Source organism: Sorex fumeus, unplaced genomic scaffold (assembly GCF_029834395.1).
Source record: "Sorex fumeus unplaced genomic scaffold, SorFum_2.1 ptg000035l, whole genome shotgun sequence".
In the NCBI taxonomy this organism is placed as follows: domain Eukaryota; kingdom Metazoa; phylum Chordata; class Mammalia; order Eulipotyphla; family Soricidae; genus Sorex; species Sorex fumeus.
The window spans coordinates 22,348,171-22,369,887 of record NW_026606092.1 but is presented as its reverse complement, the minus strand read 5'-3'; the positions used below and the strand labels follow the sequence as shown (position 1 = coordinate 22,369,887).

The 21,717-nt window shown below is 37.3% G+C and overlaps 1 protein-coding gene across 1 annotated transcript in view; it reads left to right on the top strand.

The window, feature by feature from the left end:
- ARHGAP15 (Rho GTPase activating protein 15) overlaps positions 1 to 21,717 on the top strand; it is a 759,615-nt gene that overhangs the window by 478,365 nt on the left and 259,533 nt on the right. Inside the window, exon 10 of the mRNA XM_056117651.1 lies at positions 3,509 to 3,607. Coding sequence (XP_055973626.1) covers positions 3,509 to 3,607 — 99 coding nt within the window. The remainder of the gene's footprint in view (positions 1 to 3,508; positions 3,608 to 21,717) is intronic.

Here is a 21,717-nt window from a genome sequence, read left to right as displayed (position 1 = left end):
GATTTGGCTGAGCTCCTTTCCTTTAAAATTCTTACCTGACTAGACCTCTCTTCTGACTGTAGGTTGCCCTTAGCTTGCACCAGTTGTAGTAATTCTGTAGCCTAGAATGAAGGGATGCAACTCTAACTGGTGGGATGGGATAGAGGACAGAAGTTTGTTCTTTCAAGAGCAAAAAAAAAAGAAGTAGGGGAGCAAAAATATATGATGTCTCTGTGAGTTTCAACTATTAACTAACACTTTGTCATTTTTGTTCCCGCTGCGTTATCCAAGGCAAATCATATGGCTGAGACTAATATCAATGAAATGAGAAAAAGAAATGTTTCCCACTGTAGTGAATTTTATTACACAGTTATGTGGCAATGGAGGTGAATGTATGAATCTAATTCAGAGAAAATGAGAACTTCAAATAATGATTTTATTTACTGCACTTCCATTCTGATCTTCATTATATTTCCCAATCAATCACATTATCCTCTTAGCCAACTCAAAGTGTTTGCACTTCCCTATCTATGATTTATGTCCCGACTCCTTGCCACACATACATTTTTTTAAATTAAACTGATGTTAGGTGAAAGAATATTTAGTTAAAAGAAATTTTATTTCATATAACTTAAGTGATTAAGTGATCATTGAGGTCTCACTTTTTTGGGTAGATTTTTTAAAAATATATTATTATTATTATTATTATTATTTTGTCTAATGATCACAGGACTACTACATTATTGCCCAACACTGTATCATTGTACAGTTGTGTTTAAAGCAGGATAAAGGAAGAGGAAACAGAATCTTCATATACACCTTTACTTTTATCATGGGAAAGGATCTATTCCTATAGCTTTCCATATGCCACTAATCACTGAACAAATAAAAGTACCCAAAATAAATAACAAAATATCTAATTTTCAATAATATTTATTATTATTAAATATTAAATGGCAATAAAATTATTAATTTTATTGTCAATTATCAACTTTAAAAAATAATATTAATAAATATTAAATTAAATAAGTACCTAAGTGATATGAGTTGCTAATTAAAGTACCTAATCATCCAAAAATGAATGCAATTGAAGCTGATATCAAGAGAACAGTTTCACATTCTCTGAACAAAAACTAAGAACAACTTCGAGAGGAAAAGAGTATATAAGAAATCAGTCAATAGTACTGTGCAATCTCAAGAAGTTCAACCCACCTTAAAATTTAAGGCCAAAAATTAAGGCATTAAAAGGTAAGACCATCCACAATTTGAGTATTGTGTTGCCAGTGCTTGAATTTCCATTGCTTTCTTCTCTACAAGACTTTATCTAATTAAAATCATCACCTTTTGGGGGGACAGAATTGGTGGCCAAGGGAGGGAACACTCAGCTTACTCTTGGCCTACTCCAAGATTCCCAGCTCTGTCCTGGGGAGCTTCTCCTTTGGTGCTCTGGGAACCATGATGGTCTGAAGAATTGAACCTTAATTGGCCACATACAAGGTAATCACATCAAGTCATTCACTATCTCTCCAGCTCCAAACCATAGCCTTTTCTAAGAAATGAATGAAAATCACAACTTCCTTGAAGTCTCTCCACATTCTACTCTGAGAAACCCTTGGTAATGATATAATGATAGATCATTTATCATTCTACTTGATTGCATTAATATATTTTATTCCCCACATCTGCTCAAATATTTATAAAGTTTATTGAAGACTTCATTGGTATTTAGGATGCCTTACAGCCAAGCATTTGATTAATTTTTATTGTACTTGTAGTTTGTGCCAATGCCATATAGTTACTGGAGGTTCAGTAGCACTGTAGCACTGTCGTTTCGTTACTCCAGCGGGCACCAGTAACGTCACCATTGTGAGACTTGTTACTGTTTTTGGCATATTGAATACGCCACAGGTAGCTTGCCAGTCTCTGCTGTGCGGGTGGGATAATCTCGCTAGCTTGCTGGGCTCTCTTAGATGGAGGAAGAATCGAACCAGGGTCGGTAGTAAAAGAAATCGGTTATATGCTTACTCTTTGAACTTCGTGTGCTTAGCAAGGGAGTTAATTAACCAATTACTTCAGCCATCTTTTATGTCAGGTAGAGGAAAGTATTATAAGAAAATTAAGGCAATGACTTATAGAGTGCATATTGAGTGTTGCTGTCCGTGGGGTGGGTGAAGGGGAGAGTGCAATAAGACAGTAACATTTTGTCAGAAACCTACATCACTATCTTTCCTTGGAAATGATCAATGCAAAATCCCTGAGGCAGAAGAGTGCTTGAAAGGAACAGTAAAAGCAATGAGGCTTCAGTAGCTATAGGCAAGTATGAAGGGAGAAGAGGAGGGTGGGTAACAAAGAAAGGAAACAAATTCATTGGTAGAAAGTCATATTATGCACTGTCCATCAGGAAGGACATTTTAGTTATAGCAAAGTGGGCAGCCTTTTATACCAGTTCACATCTGTCCCCATCACTGTTAGATATCTCTAAAACACATATTCTGTGAAATAATAGGATGAATCTTGGTTATCTCAATGAATTTTGGAAACTGGTGCATCCTCCAGCCCCCAAGAATATTCCTGATGCAGGGCTGGAGCAATAGCACAGCAGGCAGGGCTTTTGCCTTGCATGCAACCGACCGGGGTTCGATTCCCAACATCTCATATGGTTCCCTGAGCACCACTGGGAGTGATTTCTCAGTGCATGAGCCAGGAGCAACCCCTGTGCAATGCTGAGTGTGACCCAAAAAGCAGAAAAAAAAAGAATATTCCTGGTGCTATTGGCATATCACAAGCTATGAACACAGGTACACATGCAAGAACCTTATTTAACCTTATTTAACCTAATGTTGTTAAACCATTTTGATCACAGGTCCTTTCACCTCATATTACGTATTAATGTCTTGAGGCTCTAGAATCCCCAAGTACTCATTATATGAGAGCTGAGATTGAAAAAAAAATGATAGAAAAAAGGTCACCTGAATGAAACCCTAAAAAAGAGGATGCTTAGAGAGGAGGAGGAGAATTCAATATAGGAAAAGTGTTAAGAAATTCACTTTCCTGAAATTTGTCTTTTCAAATATCACTGAATTACAGACTGAAAAAAATTCTCCTAAAATTTATTTAGAACAAATTTTTGAACTATAGTGAAAAAATCACAAATTTGATGATCATTGATATATTTTTCAAATACTCAAACACCAATTAACAAATATTAATTCGTGAAATTTTTCTTAATTGTGTGGCCTTATTTTACAGACAACAAAAATTAAGGTCCAGAGAGACTATAATTTAGTCAGTCATACCCACCTAATCGATGGCAGAGTGTTAATTTTCCTTCTCTGGGGCCAGGGTCCTATTCTGCAAAAAAGGAAGTTATGGTCTTTATAGCTCTGCAATATGCACTTTGGAACTAAAGCAAAAAATCGATTTCTATGCAAGATACAGATTTCATCAGCAGTGGATACGGAAACAGAATCAAATTAAAGAACAACGCAGGCTTAGATTTTAATGAAGCTCATCTTTGTTTCTTTTGCAGATCAAATTTTTGGCTCTCATCTGCACACAGTGTGTGAACGTGAAAATTCCACAGTTCCACGGTTTGTAAAGCAATGCATTGAAGCTGTCGAGAAGAGAGGTGGGTAACTGAATCTGCAGCAGTTTCCCCCATTACGGCACCCTCCCTTCAGAACCAGTGCTCAAGTGAATGGTACCACTTGATTTGTCTGGAAAGCCATGCAATTAAAACTTGACTTTTGTTAATCGGTTAAGAGGATCAAGTTTCTTATTAGCTTCAGTTTGTTTTTACAATAGGGACATCAGTAATTCCAACTAATGTTCTTTTTTTCCCCCTTTAATATTTTGTCTCTCTGACATGTTGTTGATTCAATTGCAAACTTCTTGTTTTCAAGCCAGTGATAAAACATTCATAAAATATCAGCACTCACAGTGTTAGAACCCTCCTAACATTCATGCTGGTAGATGTGCCAGAACGATTTTTGGTAAGCCCCCAACATTACCCAAGTGAAGCAAATAGCATTCCTACTTGCAAACAGTGATATTCCATCTCCTCCGTGTTTCTGTTTGGTAAATACAGCTAGCTGGTATTCTTGGAGCAATTAACAGACACACCTCCCATTTTCAAAAAATGACCTTTGGTTGCTGTATTTTAGCATTCTGATTTTCATCTGAAATTGTTTCATCTCACTGAAGGGAACAAAACAAAACCCAACTGACTCATCATTTCTATGCGAGTCTATCTGTGGGGTATTTTCCTTTCAGATTATGACTTGTTCACTCAAGGTAATTTTCTCTGGAAGACACATATAGAAAATGCAGAATATCAAAAACATGTATTGTATAAAAATGTGAAGTTTCATCACCATCTGTTACAAGTTTACAACATATTCCCAGGATCTAGGGGGATATATATCATGTAAAAGATAGAGGTGTTTTGAGAAAGAAATTGGTAAATCTTATTCCCTTTTTCAGTTTCTTAAAACAATAGAACCAAGGGGGAAAAATCTTCACCAAGTTATCTGGTAGGAAAAAGCATTTTAATTCTCTCAATGTTACCTGGCTTTATTATAGAAGCATAATAAAAATGGTCTGCAATTTTCAACTCCTGGAAATTCATACTTTAATTATACTGTAAGGACAGCCCAGGGATCCTATTATTCCCATATCAGTAGAGAATGAGAGAATAACAAGAAGTAGAAGAGTGGGTAGGAGAAGGGATAAAGAGAGTGGCTTTGGGGGAAAGCATATCAACACATCAGAGAGAAGAGCTCAGAGTTCAGAGAGATGGTAGAAAACAGAAAAAGACAAAACGATTACAAGGAGAGGTACTGGGAAGAATGATGACAATTGTAGTTTAGAGAGAAATGGTGTTTTTACTTCATATTGCAATTTCTTTTAATTTTATAAGTATATTTTTAGAATTAAATATTATTTAATAAGTAAATAAAGGCACAATGAATCACTGAGAATGTTACAACGTTATTGCCAATAGCTAAATTACATCATTTTCTGGAATTCTTCATTCTCTTATAAATTCTCAGTACTGATAATATAAGCACCGTTATATTAGAGCAGGAATCCAAATAGGACTTCGGGGGCAGCCGTGCATAATAAATAACATGTACGCACATATCAAAAAGGCTATGCCCCCCTCTATCTATATATGCCAGGCAAAATAATGAAAACTCTACTAATTTAACCTTGTGGTATGTAGATATCATAATATAGGGTGGAAGTATCCATAAATATAAGCTATATCTTTTGTTCATCACATTTTCTTGGTGAATTTTAATAAAATAAGACAATGTTTCTGCTGACAAGAGCAATCGTATCTGGCATTACATTTCATTGTCCCAATGTTTACTCTTAAAATGAATTTGTAGATCCAGCACTAAACAGGCACTAATCACACACATGATTATTAAAATAATTTCTAAGCACTTTAATGAAACTCAAAGACTTTACAATTCCACAAAGCAACTGATAATTCAAAGCACTTTGGCAGTGTCAGCTTAAAGGAACTCTATGGAAATGTTCAATAAAAAGTCAGACGCACAAGATAAACCTCTCACATCACTGTAAGATTTACAAGTGTGTACTTTTGATTATGTTTTTCTATGATCATTTTGTTGGATTAATATTCTTACATTTATACTCCAATTCTATTTACTCAAAGTGTTGTTTTTACTAAATTCTGGCATGAAGCACCTTAGGACAGAAATAATTTATGTGAATCTAAGTCCAATGTTTATGCAGGCTTCTGATGACATTTTATGCTGGGTTGGTATTAGGAAGTAGCATATAAAGGTGCCAAGTCTCTCAGCACTGCTGGGACCGAGCATAGCTAGAGCCCTCCTTCTAATGGCCAGATCCTCTCCTAGCCAAGATACTCAAATGCAGAGTCATGGGAAATGCTTATGGACCAGCTATGGGAAAGGCACATTTAATGAAATCTGTGTGTTTATTCTCAGAATCTTAGGGGAATGGCCTCAGTACTCACAATAGCAGCACGTTGCTTAAAAGAAAAGAAAAGAAAAGAAAAGAAAAGAAAAGAAAAGAAAAGAAAAGAAAAGAAAAGAAAAGAAAAAAGATGTTTCCTTTCTCTTTTTTTTCCTTGAGAATATTTTCTCTGCCTTAAAAAAATCATCTGTAAACTGGAGCTGCGTTTTTATATCCATTTTACATGCTTGACTGAAATGAAATAATTCAGGCAGACAGTTCTCACTATGCATTTATTAATTCACTCATTCATCCAGCCATTCATTCAGCTGGTTGTTCCACTTGCCATACTTGGCAGAACCAAATTGCTCATGTACCTTTAGTTTCCCCCAGCGAAATTCTACCCAATGCTTGGCACAAGGTTCATTCTTTATTCATCCTGGTAAAGTGGTATTAGTTACATTACGAACTTTCCATCTCTTGGTCATGACTAAGGTAAGTCTATTAGTGAGCCAAATATAAACAGCTTTATCAAAGAAATTGTTTAGTATGTTTCCTTCTCTTGATTTGGTTTTCTTTCTACCTTTAAGCCACCAGAGAGTTCTCTTCCTCACCAACTATTATAACTAGATCAAAGTCACTTCTGTGGTTTATGATATTGTCTGCTTAGCCTAGGAAATATACGCAAGACTCGGAGAGAAAACTGCTAAGCAGTGTATGAGTCTTTATAGCTTTTCCAAGTTTTTCATTTTCTCTTGCTTTGACTTTACAGCTGCATAGCATGCATATGAGATATCTTTATGCACGTAGCCAATGAAAAACAACCTATTGGTTTTTCTCTAAAGCAATTGCTGCAGTAATACTGGTTAATTGTTCAGCAAAATCTCAACTTATCTTCTTATTAACTGTTCAGAACCATGAAGCTTATCTGATACTTTTTTGAAGTCTAGGGAGCCAGCTTGCAAAGGAAGTAATTGTGACATAATAGCAGTCCACTTATAAAGTCCATTTTCCTCTGCATGGCAGAATAGTACGAGAAGCTGATGAACATCTCAAGACTTTGTAAACATTGATTACTTAAGAATAGGTTAAACTATATCTTTTATTTTTATTTTTAAATATTTTTTATTAATGAATCACCATGAAGTACAGTTACCGACTTACAAACTTTGTGCTTCAGCTATATCTTTTAGAGACAGGAATCTAGAATATTCCTAATTGGCACACCTTAATTCAGATTTCTACTTAAGCAAAGTATGTCACTAACTGGCAAACTACAATTTGTGAAGTTTTACTGTTTGGAAAGAACTATACACTTTATGTAATATTGTAAGAATGCCTGTCTTCGAAAACTCTTGAGCTTATTCGCCAACATGGCTTGGTGCCAGCCTCAGGCAACTGCAAGCGAATGTCCCAGCTCACAAAGCAGTGCAGAGAAGCAGTAAAGGAAGACCTCAAAGAGAGAAGAGCAGCAGTGCTGGCAGATGAGGCAGAAGCTGGGAAAAGCATTCGCAATGCCCACCTGTCCTTCACCAACTACAAGACCAAGATGACTGTCCTCTGATGTCATGATGGATCTATCACATCAATCCTTTGCGGGTTCCACAAAGGATTCAGCACCATTGACCATATCCACACGGTAACCAAGCTCATTGAGGTTTCTCAGGAGTTCAAGATGTCTCTCTGTCTAACATTCATTAATTTAAAGAAGGCCTTTGATTCTGTTGAGACGGAAGCGGTCATCAAAGCCCTAGCCAAACAGGGCATTTAAACTCAGTACATCAGGAACCTCCATGAGCTATATTATGGATTCACTACCAGGATCTCACCATTCTACAAAGAAGTGGTCATCAATGTCAAGAGAGGGGTTCGGCAGGGTGATACCATTTCTCCAAAATTCTTCAGTGACACCCTCAAGAACGTCATGCAATTACTGGAATGGGAAGGAATGGGAGTGAAGATAGATGGTTGGCAACTACACCATCTCTGCTTTGCTGATGGCATAGTTCTAATAACACCAAACATTAGCCAAGCGGCACAAATGCTGGCCAACTTCGACCGTGAGTGTGGAAAGGTCAGACTACAGCTGAATATCTTGAAGACAATGTTTATGAGAAACAGTCTCATTCCTGACACTCCATTCACTCTCAATGGAATGAACATCTCCAAATGCAACAGTTATGTATATCTAGGTGGAGAAGTCAACATGATGAATGACCTGGCACCTGAGTTGTGCAGGAGGAAGCGAGTGGCTTGGAACACCTTCAAGAGCATTCAAGAAATAGCTAAGAGAACAAAGAACCTCTGGCTCTGGGCACATCTCTTCGATTCCACTGTTCTTCCTGCATTATCTTATGCCTCAGAGACCCGGGCCCTATGAAAACAGGATGAGGATGCTATTCGGGTCTCCCAAAGAAGAATCGAAAGAGCTATTCTTGGAGTATCACACTTTACTCAAATGAGAGAAAGAATCTGGAGTTCTGACCTCCATCAACGGTCAAGAATCAAGGATGCTGTATCATTTGCCAAAGTGTCGAAAATCAGATGGGTTGAATATGTAATGAGATTTGGAGATGACCACTAAACTAGAGCCATTATTGACTGGATTCCATGGGACGTCAAAAGATTGTGTGGTCGCCCACCTACAAAATGGTCAGACTTCTTCATCAAGACCCTGAATGATCGGTTTGAGGCTCTTCATGTTCCTAGAACAAGCAGACGCCATTGGGCTACACTAGCACGCAACAGGGATGACTGGAGACATTACTGGAGCCCACTAGAGCAAATCGATGAGTAATGGGATGTCAAGTGATCAAGTAAGAACTCAATAAAAAATGGAATCAATAAAAGTCACTGAGCATGTATTGCATTTGCTCAACAAGTACTATGGAGTACCTCCTATGTATTATTGTCCATGCAACTAGTTGAGAATATAGTTTGTATAAATACCTGACTACTTCGGAATATCAGCACAAAGCATGAAAAGTGTTAATAAGGAGTCAAGGAGAGGACTCAAAGGACCAGAGCATATAAGTGGCCCAGAGTTTAATTCCAGATAGAGCTTAACCGCTGACCACTGTCCTATGTAGGCCTGGGATCCTCAGCACTGCTGTGTTTGAGCAGCACCAAATCACTGAACCAAGCACGACAATATTGGGTCCAGTAGACATTCACCACAAATAGTCCTCTGGACCCCTGAGCAATGCTTGTGAGGTCCCAGATAAATTTTTAAAAGGGAAAGATCGGAACTGGATCTAAACAAGAAAAAGTTAAAATAGTACTCAAAAAAGGGGGAAGTCTGTCTACTTTAAAAGGATTCAAACAGAAGTAGGAGAAACGGGGAGCTAATTCCTCAATGGACACAAAGTCATGACTATGTAGAATGGATGTCTGGATATCTAGTGTGTAGACAGGGTGATATAACTAAACTACTTTGAATACTGAAAATATTTGAATGCTTCATATACTGTCAATTACAAAAATAATTGGCAGTAATTATTTAAGTATGCTAAATCATGTTGCATACCTTATAGATCGTTCTAATTCTTATTTCTAAACACACCAGTTTAAGTTACAAAATAAACCCTGAATACTATCCACATACTTGTCTGATTTTGGCTGCCTCTTAAGAATAGAAGAGTTTGGTCTGAATAGATAGCTCATCACGAGAATGTTTTGCAATGCAGGAAACCTGGATTTTATCCCCAGTACTACATGATCTCCTGATCATTTCTGGAAGTGACACCTGAGGGCAGAGATGAGAGTAGGCCCTACGTATCACTTGGTGTGGTCCCCAAAAAAAAAGAGAAAAAAATAACAGCAATTTAATTTTATCTTATTTCCAGGTGATATCCTTGATGCATCTTAATAATTCAAGAAGTCACTGGGTAAAAAACTACCCAAAAAAGAGAGATATTTTAATTGATGAAGCAGTTCTCTTTCTATTCAACTATGACAAAATTTGCCAGAGTTTTTAATACAAAAATGAAATTAACTAAATAAATGAAACATATTTCTACCCTAAATAAATTTTTTTTGCATCCAAAGTTTTTTGTTTGTTAAGGGAATAGCTCTGGTGAAAAAAATTAATTGAATTGCCTTGCACGCAGCCAACATGGCTGACTCGAGTTCGATTCCTCCGCCCCTCTCGGAGAGCCTGGCAAGCTACTGAGAGTATCTCGCCTGCATGGAAAAGCTTGGCAAGCTCCCTCTGATGTATTTGATATGCCAAACACAGTGACAAGTCTTACAATGTTACTGGGCCCGCTCGAGCAAATCGATGAACAATGGGAGGACCGTGACCCATTAATTGTCTTCATCCTTTGGAACAAAGTTTTAATAACTCATTCTTTTGCCACATTTTCCTGGTTTTATAAAGTTTTGCATAATAAATTTCTAATCATATAATTTCATATTAATAATAGTAGAGTTATATATTAAGTTGTCTTATACTTCAAACGATAACTAGGTATCTATTATGTAATATGAAAGTACTTAATATTTCTGAACCATCAACTTAAAATAGTTGGTGTAAACATTAGATTATATGTGGTTTTAAGCCCAATTAAAAATAAGTCATTGAGTCTTTCAAATTTGGTGATTTCAGCTATAAGCTACTTTACAGACTGCCTTGGCAGATGCTAATCAACAAGTCTGTCTTCTCCTTTTTTTTTCTGGAACACAAAATACTGTGACAAGAACGATACACAAAGTTGCATATTTGACTTGTTGCCTAAAAGCCACCCTGGGATCCATAACCTTGCTTGAAGATTTAAGAAAGACCTTTAGTCTGCTTCTGAGAAGGTCCTTAGCCTCAAAAACTTTATCTCTCAATTTGACTTCTTAGCAGCTGTTATATTTTTTTGCTGTCGTTTGTTTGACAGGATCCAGTTATAGGTTCCGATGTCTGTTTAAAGAAACAAGGAGGCAGTTGGCTTTAAAATTCCCTCATTGCTTGTGTGATCAGCATTTTCCCAGGCTTTTCTACATAGTTTGCCAAGCAAAGGGACTGACCTTTTGTAGCAAACACTTTTTCATTTCAAAATGCTCACTTTGATTTTTGTCCCGTTTTATGCTCATTCCAAACTGTTTACAACCCACTAAAAATGACTGTGAATTATATGTTTATGTAATGGATTCCTTTTGTGGTCAGAGAAGAATGTTTACTTTGAACAATTAGTTATCTTTGGGTAGATTATAGCAACTTAGAAAAGGGAATGACTAAAATTATTATTATATCTTAAGTTTCTTTTTTGAGTAATTTCTCCATTATATAGATTTTTGGAACATGTTACATTAGCTATCCCATAGCATTCCAAACAAAATATATTTTTCTAACTGTGTGAATATTTGGACACATTTGTTAATATCATTAGAATGACATAGAAACCTACTCAGGAAAATACATGGTTCACAAGCATTCAGAATTTGGAAAACATCAATATCTGAATATCTACTACATATATGTTATGCTTGCATATTAGGTAAAGCATAATTATAATATAACTATTATTATAATACATAGCAAACATTATGCTCATTAATATTATTTTCCTGAGAGCTGGCTCAGTCTACCCTTTGAAATGCTATTGTTTTCACTCACATATAAATATAAAACTTCACATAGTCTTTTCCCACTGGTTGAGAAGTCAAGTCCTAAAGTGCAGATCATATTGCTTTCACAAGAGAAGTTCTGCTCCCAGTTCTGCTAATTTTGTACTCTTGATTCTTTCCCACTTTGGAATAACCTCTTATAGTTGGATCCAGGCACGCACTAAATGCTGATACTTCTATGAAGAATGTGCAATTTGTACTGGTTTTGTGTGTGTGTGTGTGTGAGAGAGACGGGAGTATTGAAAAGTTTTTATGATTCTTTCTTTTTCCAGAAAGACTTCTGCTTGCTATATTTTTAAGCAAAGAGTGAAAAAAAAGTAACAAAAAACAAGGTGATAAAAATTACATGCTCAAAAAAAATAATTCAAGAGTTCAAGATAAGAACTTTTTCTCTTTCCCCAGAGAACATTTGTGAAATGAAAAAAAATATTTCTGAGGGCACTGACCTAATGTGTTGCTTTTTAAAAAAATTCTATCTATTGATTTATTTATTTGGGTCTGAGGGTTGCTTCTTTATATGTCTAAAGTGAGGCATGCACATACATTTACAACAGAGATGATACTCACAGAAGGTCCATGAAAATTTGCAGTAAACTACCCTTGGTTTTAGTTTCTGAGTTAAAAGTAAGATCAGTTTGGTGTTAGTGTTTCGTTTTGTTTTAATGCAACCCCAACGAAAGCCACCTTCCTGTCAGCAATAGTGTTGTTCTGGGTCCAAGTTGGAATTGGCTCTTCGGGATAGTAGTCATGCTGGGGCCTCTGTGTCTGTAGGAAAGCCGCATTCAGGGCTAGAGGGGAAGACAAAAATCAAAAATGAGTAAACAGGAAACAGCCAGCAAGAGTATAAAAGGGAAAAAGGGGGAGAGACAACCAAAAGAAATCAAAGATGACATGGTGGAGAGGAGCAAAATGCTACGTTTTGCAATTAGGAAACTAAATGTGGAGAAAAGAGTGTGCTTGTGAGGTCTGTAAGGAAAGGAAGCCAGACTCTTCGGCCAGTTACCATCTCTGTCATAGTTACAATACCTGCTTCTCTGTTCCAGAAAAATTTCCTCCTGCTCAAGAACTGTAAATTTACATGGAATGTTCACAAATTCTGTGCATAGATCTGGTTAGTAATTAATTCCCTGTAATTATTTGTGACATTTAATGGCCCTTATCTACTTCCAGCAATGCTCCAGAGTCTTATCAATGTAAGAGTTTAAAGCATAACAAAAGTTAATGTAGGAATAAATGTGCAGTTCAGTAACCAGAAAGTTTCTCCAAGTGTATCCAGCAATGTGGCTTCAGTCAAATCAGTCAGCAGATATTCCCACACTTTCGAGCCCAGAATGCATAAGAATAATGTCTCTTCCCAGATAAAGTCTGAGTCCAATTTCCAATTTCCACTCCCACACTGACCCCCATTCAAAAGTTTAGGTTCTTAACATACTTTTCCCTTGGAGTCATTTGGAAGGAAATATAGACATAATTAATGCCCAAGGAAATTTGCTTTTGGTTGTGGGTGGGAATTTAAATAATGTAACACCTCAACATCTCAAGATGCAGTACTCTAAAATATCCTACAGTGCTATCATTTATATCATAAGCATTCTGGACCTGAGAGTTTTTCTATTACAAGTCCCCATATTCAGAAGTTAATAGTTCAACCATAAAAATAAACTTGTCTTAAAGTTGGCAGAATGTTTTATCCTTGAAACTAATGTTTACAAAATTTGAGAGAAAAATCACATGCATTTGGAAAGCCTTCAAAATTAAAAAAAAATTAGGAAAAAAGTCATCATAACAATAATAATACAGTCAGTAATTTCCAGATATTTGTTGCCCTGGGATTAGAAAAGAATTGACTTGTAGTTTTTAAATAGAAAGATTTTATTTTTATTGTACACTTTAAACTTACTGACGAAAAATAAGTGAATAAAACTTTAACAAGAGTATTATTCAATTTTGTGTAATTATATCATTTACTGTTTGAAACATAATCTATTATATTTTATAGGTATTTTGCTAAAGCTTAATATCTTTATGATAATTAAGAAGTCTTAAATTAATTTAGAAAGCTAAGAAGGAGGTAAAATATTGCATTATTTTGTAGATTTCCTAATGAATGATGTTACCTTTGAAAATGTCTAAAATATAGCATTTTCCATAGACTTTTCACACTTTCAAATGAAGTATGTTCAATTTAATCAGCAAATATTAATCTGCCTTTACGAGAAGCATACCAACTCTAGGAAAGAAAGTGTTGTAAATTATTTAATTGAATATGGCAGATTTTAGTTTATAGTATATTTTAGAATAATTTATTCTTTTAAAAATATTCATGTAGGCCGGAGCAATAGTACAGCGGGTGGGGCATTTGCCTTGCACGTGGCTGACCCAGGTTTGATCCCCAGCACCCATATGGTCCCCCAAGCACCGCCAGGAGTAATTCCTGAGTGCAGAGTCAGGAATAACTCCTGAGCATCGCTGGGTATGACCCAAAAAGAAAAAAAAATCATGTGTTGAAGTTTCTTCTAAATTAAATGATAGATTATTTTATAGCCTAACAGACTGTAGAATTAGACATGTTTCTCTTGAGTCCAAAATAATCTTTTCTTTGCTAGTTTCCCTCCATTTTGCCAAGTTTTATACTTTTAAAGTCACTTCCTATTTTCAGTTCAGAAAGGAAAGTATAAAACAAAGCTAAACAAAAACAAAAACAAAAAATCCAGGGCAGGACATTTGTAGCAGAAAACTGCAAAACCAAAATAAATCTGACATGATTATGTTGGAACAGTTATTGAGATAGTAGTAAATACAGACATAAAATCTCACTCTTTTGAGGGAAAAAAGTATGCCCTTAGATTTAGGGTAAAAAGCATAGTGTATAGAAGAAGAAATATTTAAAATATTACAGTGTATTTTCCTAATAGGTAACAGAGGTTTTCTCACAGAGACATTCCTCACTCAGTTACTTCATGGATTCTCAATAAATAATGATTAAACAGATAAAGTATATTCAACATTGTTTAAATCTTCATTGAAACTCGTACAAAATTGCCACACCAGTACATGATTGAAACCAAAAAGACCGATAGCAAAGGCACTAATGTAATTGCATGATGTACAGAGAATAACATGGTAAACAAAGCTGCTGTTTAAACATTTAAACCATGGCAGATGTTAGTAATATTACATTTTCTATGTAGTACACTGTCATTTATTTCCACCTATACTTAGCTCTGTAAATACTTCAACTTGCATTTTTTAAAAGATTTAATTCCAGTCCATGTTAAATGGATATTCCACTCGATTTTTGTGTTCTTTAATAGTCCATCTAGCAAATAATTGAATATTCATTCTCTTCTCATTTTCTTTTTGAATTTTTTGTTGATATACCGTGAGATACAGTTACAAGGTTGTTTTTGATTGGGTTTCAGTTATAAAATGTCAACTTTCACCAGTGTGCTTTTCCCACCACCAATGTTCCATGTTCCCCAGTTTTCCTCCCGCCCCACCAACAACCCCACCTGTCTCTGTGCCTGCCTGCCTCTGTGACAGGCACTTTTCTTCCTCTTCTCTCTGTCTCTCTCTCTCTCTCTCTCTCTCTCTCTCTCTCTCTTTCTCTCTGTCTCTCCCTCCTCTTTCTCTCTGTCTCTCTCTCCTCTTTCTCTCTCAATCTCTCTCTTTTATTTTGGGCATTATGATTTGCAATAGAAACTGAAAGATTATAATGTATATCCCTTTACCTACTTTCAACACTCAGTTCTTGTCCAGAGTGATCATATCTAACTATTATTGTCATACTGGTCCCTTCTCTATCCTAACTGTCCTTTACCTCACACACAGTTGTGGCAAGCTTTCAACTATTAACCAGTCCTCCTGGCTTCTTTTTACCAGCTCTTGGATATTAGTCTCATACTATTTTTTTAATCCCACAAATATGTGTGCAGTCATTCAATATCTGTCCCTCTCTTTCTGACTTATTTCACTCAGCATGATACTCTCCATGTCCATCCATTAATAAGCATTTTTTATGACTTAATTTTTCCTAACATCTGTGTAGTATTCCATTGTGTAGATGTACCATAGTTTCTTTATCCAGTTGCCTGTTCTTGGGCACTGGGGTTTTCACCAGATTCTGGGTATTGTGAATAGTGCTGCAATGAACATAGAAGTACAAGTGGTATTCCTTCAGTGTGTTTTGGACCCCCCAGAGTAATCTAACTAACAATAATCATTAGATATAATGGAGCGATAGCACAGCGGGTAGGGCGTTTGCCTTACAAGCGGCCAACATGGCTGACCCGAGTTCGATTCCTCCGCCCCTCTCGGAGAGCCCGGCAAGCTACCGAGAGTATTCGATATGCTAGACACAGTAACAACAAAGTCTCCAATGGAGACGTTACTGGCCCGCTCGAGCAAATCGACGATCAACGAGAGGGCCTTTGTTAATGGGCTGGAGCGATAGCACAGCGGGTAGGGCATTCGCCTTACACGCGGCCAACATGGCTGACCCGAGTTCGATTCCTCCGCCCCTCTCGGAGAGCCCGGCAAGCTACCGAGAGTATTCGATATGCCAGACACAGTAACAACAAAGTCTCCAATGGAGACGTTACTGGGCCCGCTCGAGCAAATCGACGATCAACGGGAGGGCCTTTACCTTTACCTTTTACCTTTACCACTCTGGACAAGAACTGAGTGTTGAAAGGAGGTAAATGGATATATATTATAATCTTTCAGTTTCTCTTCCACACTCATAGTCGAAGTCGGCCAGCATTTGTGTCGCTTGGCTGATGTTTGGTGTTATTATAATGATATCATCAGCAAAGCGGAGATGGTGTAGTTGCCGACCATCTATCTTCACTCCCATTCCTTCCCATTCCAAACATGAGTGTAGAAAGGTCAGACTACAGCTGAATCTCACGAAGACAGTGTTTATGAGAAACAGCCTCATTCCTGACGCTTCATTCGCTCTCAACTGAACGATCATCTTCGAATGCAACAGTTACGTGTACCTATATCGAGAAGTCAACATGATGAATGACCTGGCACCTGAGTTGTGCAGGAGGAAGAGAGCAGCTTGGAACGTCTTCAAGAGCATCGAACAAATAGCTAAGAGGACGAAGAACCTCTGGCTCTGGGCACATCTCTTCAATTCCATTGTTCTTCCTGCATTAACATATGTCTCAGAGACGTGGGCCCTACGCAAACAGGATGAGAATGCTATTTGGGTCTCCCAAAGAGGAATAGAAAGAGCTATGCTTGGAGTATCACGTTTCACTCAAATGAGAGAAAGAATCCAGAGTTCCGACCTCCGTGGAATCAGGGACGCTGTCTCGTTTGCCAAGGCGTCAAAAATCAGATGGGCACTCTGGGATATATTCCCAGGAGTGGTATTGCTGGGTCAAATGGGAGATCCGTGCTAGGGGAAAAGGAAGCTCAGATAGAGAAGAGAGCACCAAATAAAGGGTGTTGTGAGGATCCTCCCAGGGTTGGAGAAGCATGCTGCAAGTAGACTGCAGACTAAACATGATTGCCACTCAGTGCCTCTCTTGCAAAACACAGTACCCAAAAGAAGAGAGAGAGAACAAGGGGGAATGCCCTGCCACAGAGGCAGGGTGGAATGGGGGGCATGGCGAGTGGGAGGGATGCTGGGACCCGTGGTGGTAGTGGATGGGCACTGGTGGAAGGATGGATACTTGATCATTGTATAACTGAAACCCAAGCACAAAAATTTGTAAGTCTATAACTGTACCTCATGGTGTTTCTCTAATAAAAAAAAAAATCAGATGGGCTGGACATGTAACGAGATTTGGAGAGGATCGCTGGACTAGAGCTGTTACAGACTGGATTCCATGGGGCATCAAAAGACCACGTGAAAGCCCACCTACCAGATGGTCAGACTTCATCAAGATCCTGAATGATCGGTTTGAGGCTCTTCGTGTTCCTAGAATGAACAGACGCTATTGGGCTACACTAGCATGCGACAGGGACAAATGGAGACATTACTGGTGCCCGCTCGAGCAAATCGATGATTAATGGGAAGTCAAGTGATTAAGTGATCAGTTTCTCTATTGCAAATTACCCCCAGAAGTGGTATTGCTGGGTCAATGGGAGTTCAATTTCTAGTTTTATGAGGAATGTCTGTATTGTTTTCCAAAAAGTCTGGACAGTTGGCATTATCGACAGTGAGAGTCCCTTTCTCCTCACAGCCGCACTAGCATTGGTTGTTCATGTTCTTTTGGATGTGTTCCAGTCTCTGTGATGTAAGATGATTTCTCATTGTTGTTTTGATTTGCATCTCTCTTCTCATTTTTGTTAGAGGAAGCAATCTCCTATACCTAAAGCGTACTGTTTTTAGATGAGAAACTGAATAACATCTGTGACTTAGAAGTGACATACCCAAGAATAATCAAGCATAGGCTCAAGCCCGTAGTCATGCAGAAAGTAGAGCCCCACATCTTTTTCTTTAATATTATACTTGAATAACCTCCTGGTGCTCTTGGGTTAGTTTGCTTCCCTAGGATCATCTTGTGTGCCTGACTGAGTGCTCATTTGACATGTAAGTCTTAGCATTTTTTTAATGATAATTTTTAGTTGAAAGATTGTCAAGGAATCTAAAATATGAAATACACATCAACTACATAGAGCTAATCAATTCGAAACTAATGAAGACAGGATACCAATACTTTAAATTGTGACATAATTTTACTATTGGATATTGATTTCTTTTCTTCCAAATTTACTTTACAACAGAAAGTTAAACCCTGCTGCCATAGAAAATTTCTAAACAGTCTGAAAACAGCCACCACCATTAAAACAAACAAAAAGATGATCTATTTCTTATTTTAAAAATGATGCTATTCTTGTTTTGTTCTGTACTTGTGATAGTTTAATCTAAATGAACTCTTTCAGCTTTCTGTAAAGCAGTAGAACACCTAAAAATGGAATTATTATTACTAAAAGTAAGTTTTCTTTCCTTTTGTCTTTAAAATAGACAGTTGACATGTATTTGAAATCTGTGTAATATTGGGGCCCAAGAGTTTGACCTAGAGTTTGATAACATAATAAAACGTGTCTTTCTTCTAAACTTTTGGTTTGACCAATATTTTTTTTTTCTTTTTGGGACACACCCGGCGATGCTCAGGGCTTACTCCTGGCTCATGCGCTCAGGAATTACTCCTGGCGGTACTTGGGGGACTATATGGGATGCTGGGAATTGAACCCGGGTCAGCGAATTTGGCTGTGTACAAGGCAAACACCTTACCTGCTGTGCTATTGCTCCAACCCCTGACCAATATTTTCTATAGCTCATTATATTGGCATAATTGCAGTCATATCCACATTTTCCATGATTTCCTTAATAACTTTATTTGCCATGTGAGAACTGACTCATGCTATTTTCCTTTCTCTCCTCCCCTTTGCTGCTCCTGTAGTTGCAACGTATAGAGTCAGTACTCTTGGTTATGGTGCTCTAGAGTACACACTTATTCTGAGAGCAGAAGCACAAGCATAGTGCCACTAAGATTACACTTGGGAATAGGGATTGTTACTGGGATAAGACTTGTGTGCACACAACTATTAAGCATGGCCTCAATTATTGCCTCACATTCTCAGGGGTTCTCAATCTATTTCTTAGACTGAGACCTGAGATCTAGGAACAACCCTTGAATTCTACTCTGGCACCTTAAACTCCAGTCTTTCAAACTGAGTTTACTTTTCACTTTCTCTGTTACTCTTGCTTTATTTGCTTAACTTAATTACACTCATGAACTCTGTTCCCTAATTAGGACATGTTGAATATCAGTTGCATCTCTCATCTCTCTCATGACTTGTAGCATCAATCTCCTGTCACTTGTCACTTGTCATCCCATTGATCATCAATTTGCTCGAGCAGGCGCTGGTAACAACTCCATTTGTCCCTGTCGTGTGCTAGCATAGCCCAATGACATATTTGAGGCTCTTTCAGGGTCAGGGGAATGAGGACCATTATTGTTATTTTTCTTTTTTGGCATATCAGATACGTCACAGGTAGCTTTCCAGGCTCTGCAGTGTGTGGGGGGGATACTCTCGGTAGCTAGTCAGGCTCTCTGAGAGGGATAGTTTTGTTTTATAGTCTCTGAATCTTGGCCATTAATGATATTACATGGCGGCCAGGGCAGTTTGTGGGTGTGACTGCCACACTACTGGAAAACTGGGGGCCTGGGTGGAGGAGGCCCAGTCCCGATCTAAGCAGGCTTGTAGATCTCTGCCACTGGTACCACATACCTGGGTTCCTCTGTCGATTCCTTCATGGGTGAGGCTCATCCGAGCATATGGAGAGTGGCCTTGAGCATGTCTGTGGCTGGGTTCTGGAGGTATTCGACTGCCAGGGTTCTGCTTGGGGCAGGGAGGAAGACTCAACCCGTCCCCTCTCCAAGGGGCCCTGGTAAGACAGCCTGACATGGGGGAAGGAGAAAGCATCAATCACCAAGTAAAATGATTAATATTTTCTTCCTGTATCTTCAATCTCATGGTTTTTTTTTTGAATCTCATGTTTCTTTTATCTCCCATAAACAAAATTGGGTCCCTGCAATTTTAGAAATAAACTAACTTATTAAGATCATTCTCATCTGTGCCAGGACATCTTTCTCAGTACTGCCAAAATTATCCCTCCTGAATACTAATGGAATTGCATTATTAATTTTTAGAATTCTCTAATAGTTCTTATCCATCACAAACAAATTAATATTCATGTTTAAAAGTTAAAGCATATGGCTCTTTACTTTTGACATCATATCCCCATAGCTTATTGGTATATCTATATATCTGTTGGTATACGTTGATATTCCAATAATCCAATTATATCAACCATGTAAAATTTTCCTTAAAGATACCGTTCCTCAACCAAATAATTATTTCCTTCCCAACCCACCAACAAAACACTTACATATCTTCTCATGCATTCCATAAAAATGGTCTTTTCTATATAATAGTTTCCAACTTGTATTATCCCTCCATGATCTCTTATTGCTTAGTAGGGTAACAATGGATTTACACTCCTTGTTAGAATTCTTATAGCATGGAATTGTGCTGATTAGTTTTATTATATGTTTCTCTACCTATAACTTGAGTCCTTGAGTCTGGTGATTATGACTGGTTCATCTCTTTTTCCTCGGTGCTTAGCATAGCAGAGGTGCTTTGTGGTAAGAGTTTATTAATCATGACTGATTAAATAGATTAGTAGATGGATATTGTCCAAGAAATAGTCTATTTTATCCACCTAGCCATGCATTCATACTTAGAGAATTAAATCTAATGTACTAAATATCCATTTGAGGGCCAGACAAATTGTATCGGGCTTAAGATGCTTGTTTTGCATGCAACCGACACTGGTTTGATTCTGGCACTAAATATGATCTCCCAAGTACTACCAGGGATGGCCCCTGAGCACTGAGCCAGGATTAATCTCTGAGCACAGGCAAGTATGTCACAGAAACAAAATAAAATAGAAAACATTGAATTACTATAAGCATCAGTGATTAAATAACTCTTTAATCATAATGGAACCTTATAATATGCTTGAAATTAGAGACATTTAAATATTTAAATAGAATTTAAAATAGAATGCTTTTGAAGTATGGTTTGATATTCATGTATCCATATCAATAAACTATGTCTATTTCATGTAACTATATAGGTTTTATATCATATATTTGTTTCTGTAATAGTATAGGACATGACAAAAACAGAGCAACTGCTCTGGTGTTTATTCCATGTTTCAGACAAAATATATCTTCCAATTTTTTAATAGGGAGAAATAAGCTTTCAACAAAGAGTGTAAATATTTTTTTCATAATTTTTAGAGTTCAACTAACTAAAGTCAAATTTGATGCCTTTAAGGATTATCAATGTTAAAAGAATAAAATTTCTGGCTCAAGGAATTATGTTCTTTTATATTTACATTTCCAGGTGTGTAACTGCTACCCCGTAAGTTTGGGTACAGAATTTTTTCCACGTCACACCCTATGTCTTTTTTACCATCACCACTTTCCAGGCATTTGCCATCCACATAATAGCCATGTTTCTTATTATCTTTTCCCAAAGGTTTTAGCTTTCATTATTTAAGGCTGAATCTCATTTTATTATTTCCTGCTCATATTTCTAAACTCTTTAAGTCCATTTGTATGATTCTTTTGTCTTCACAGATGT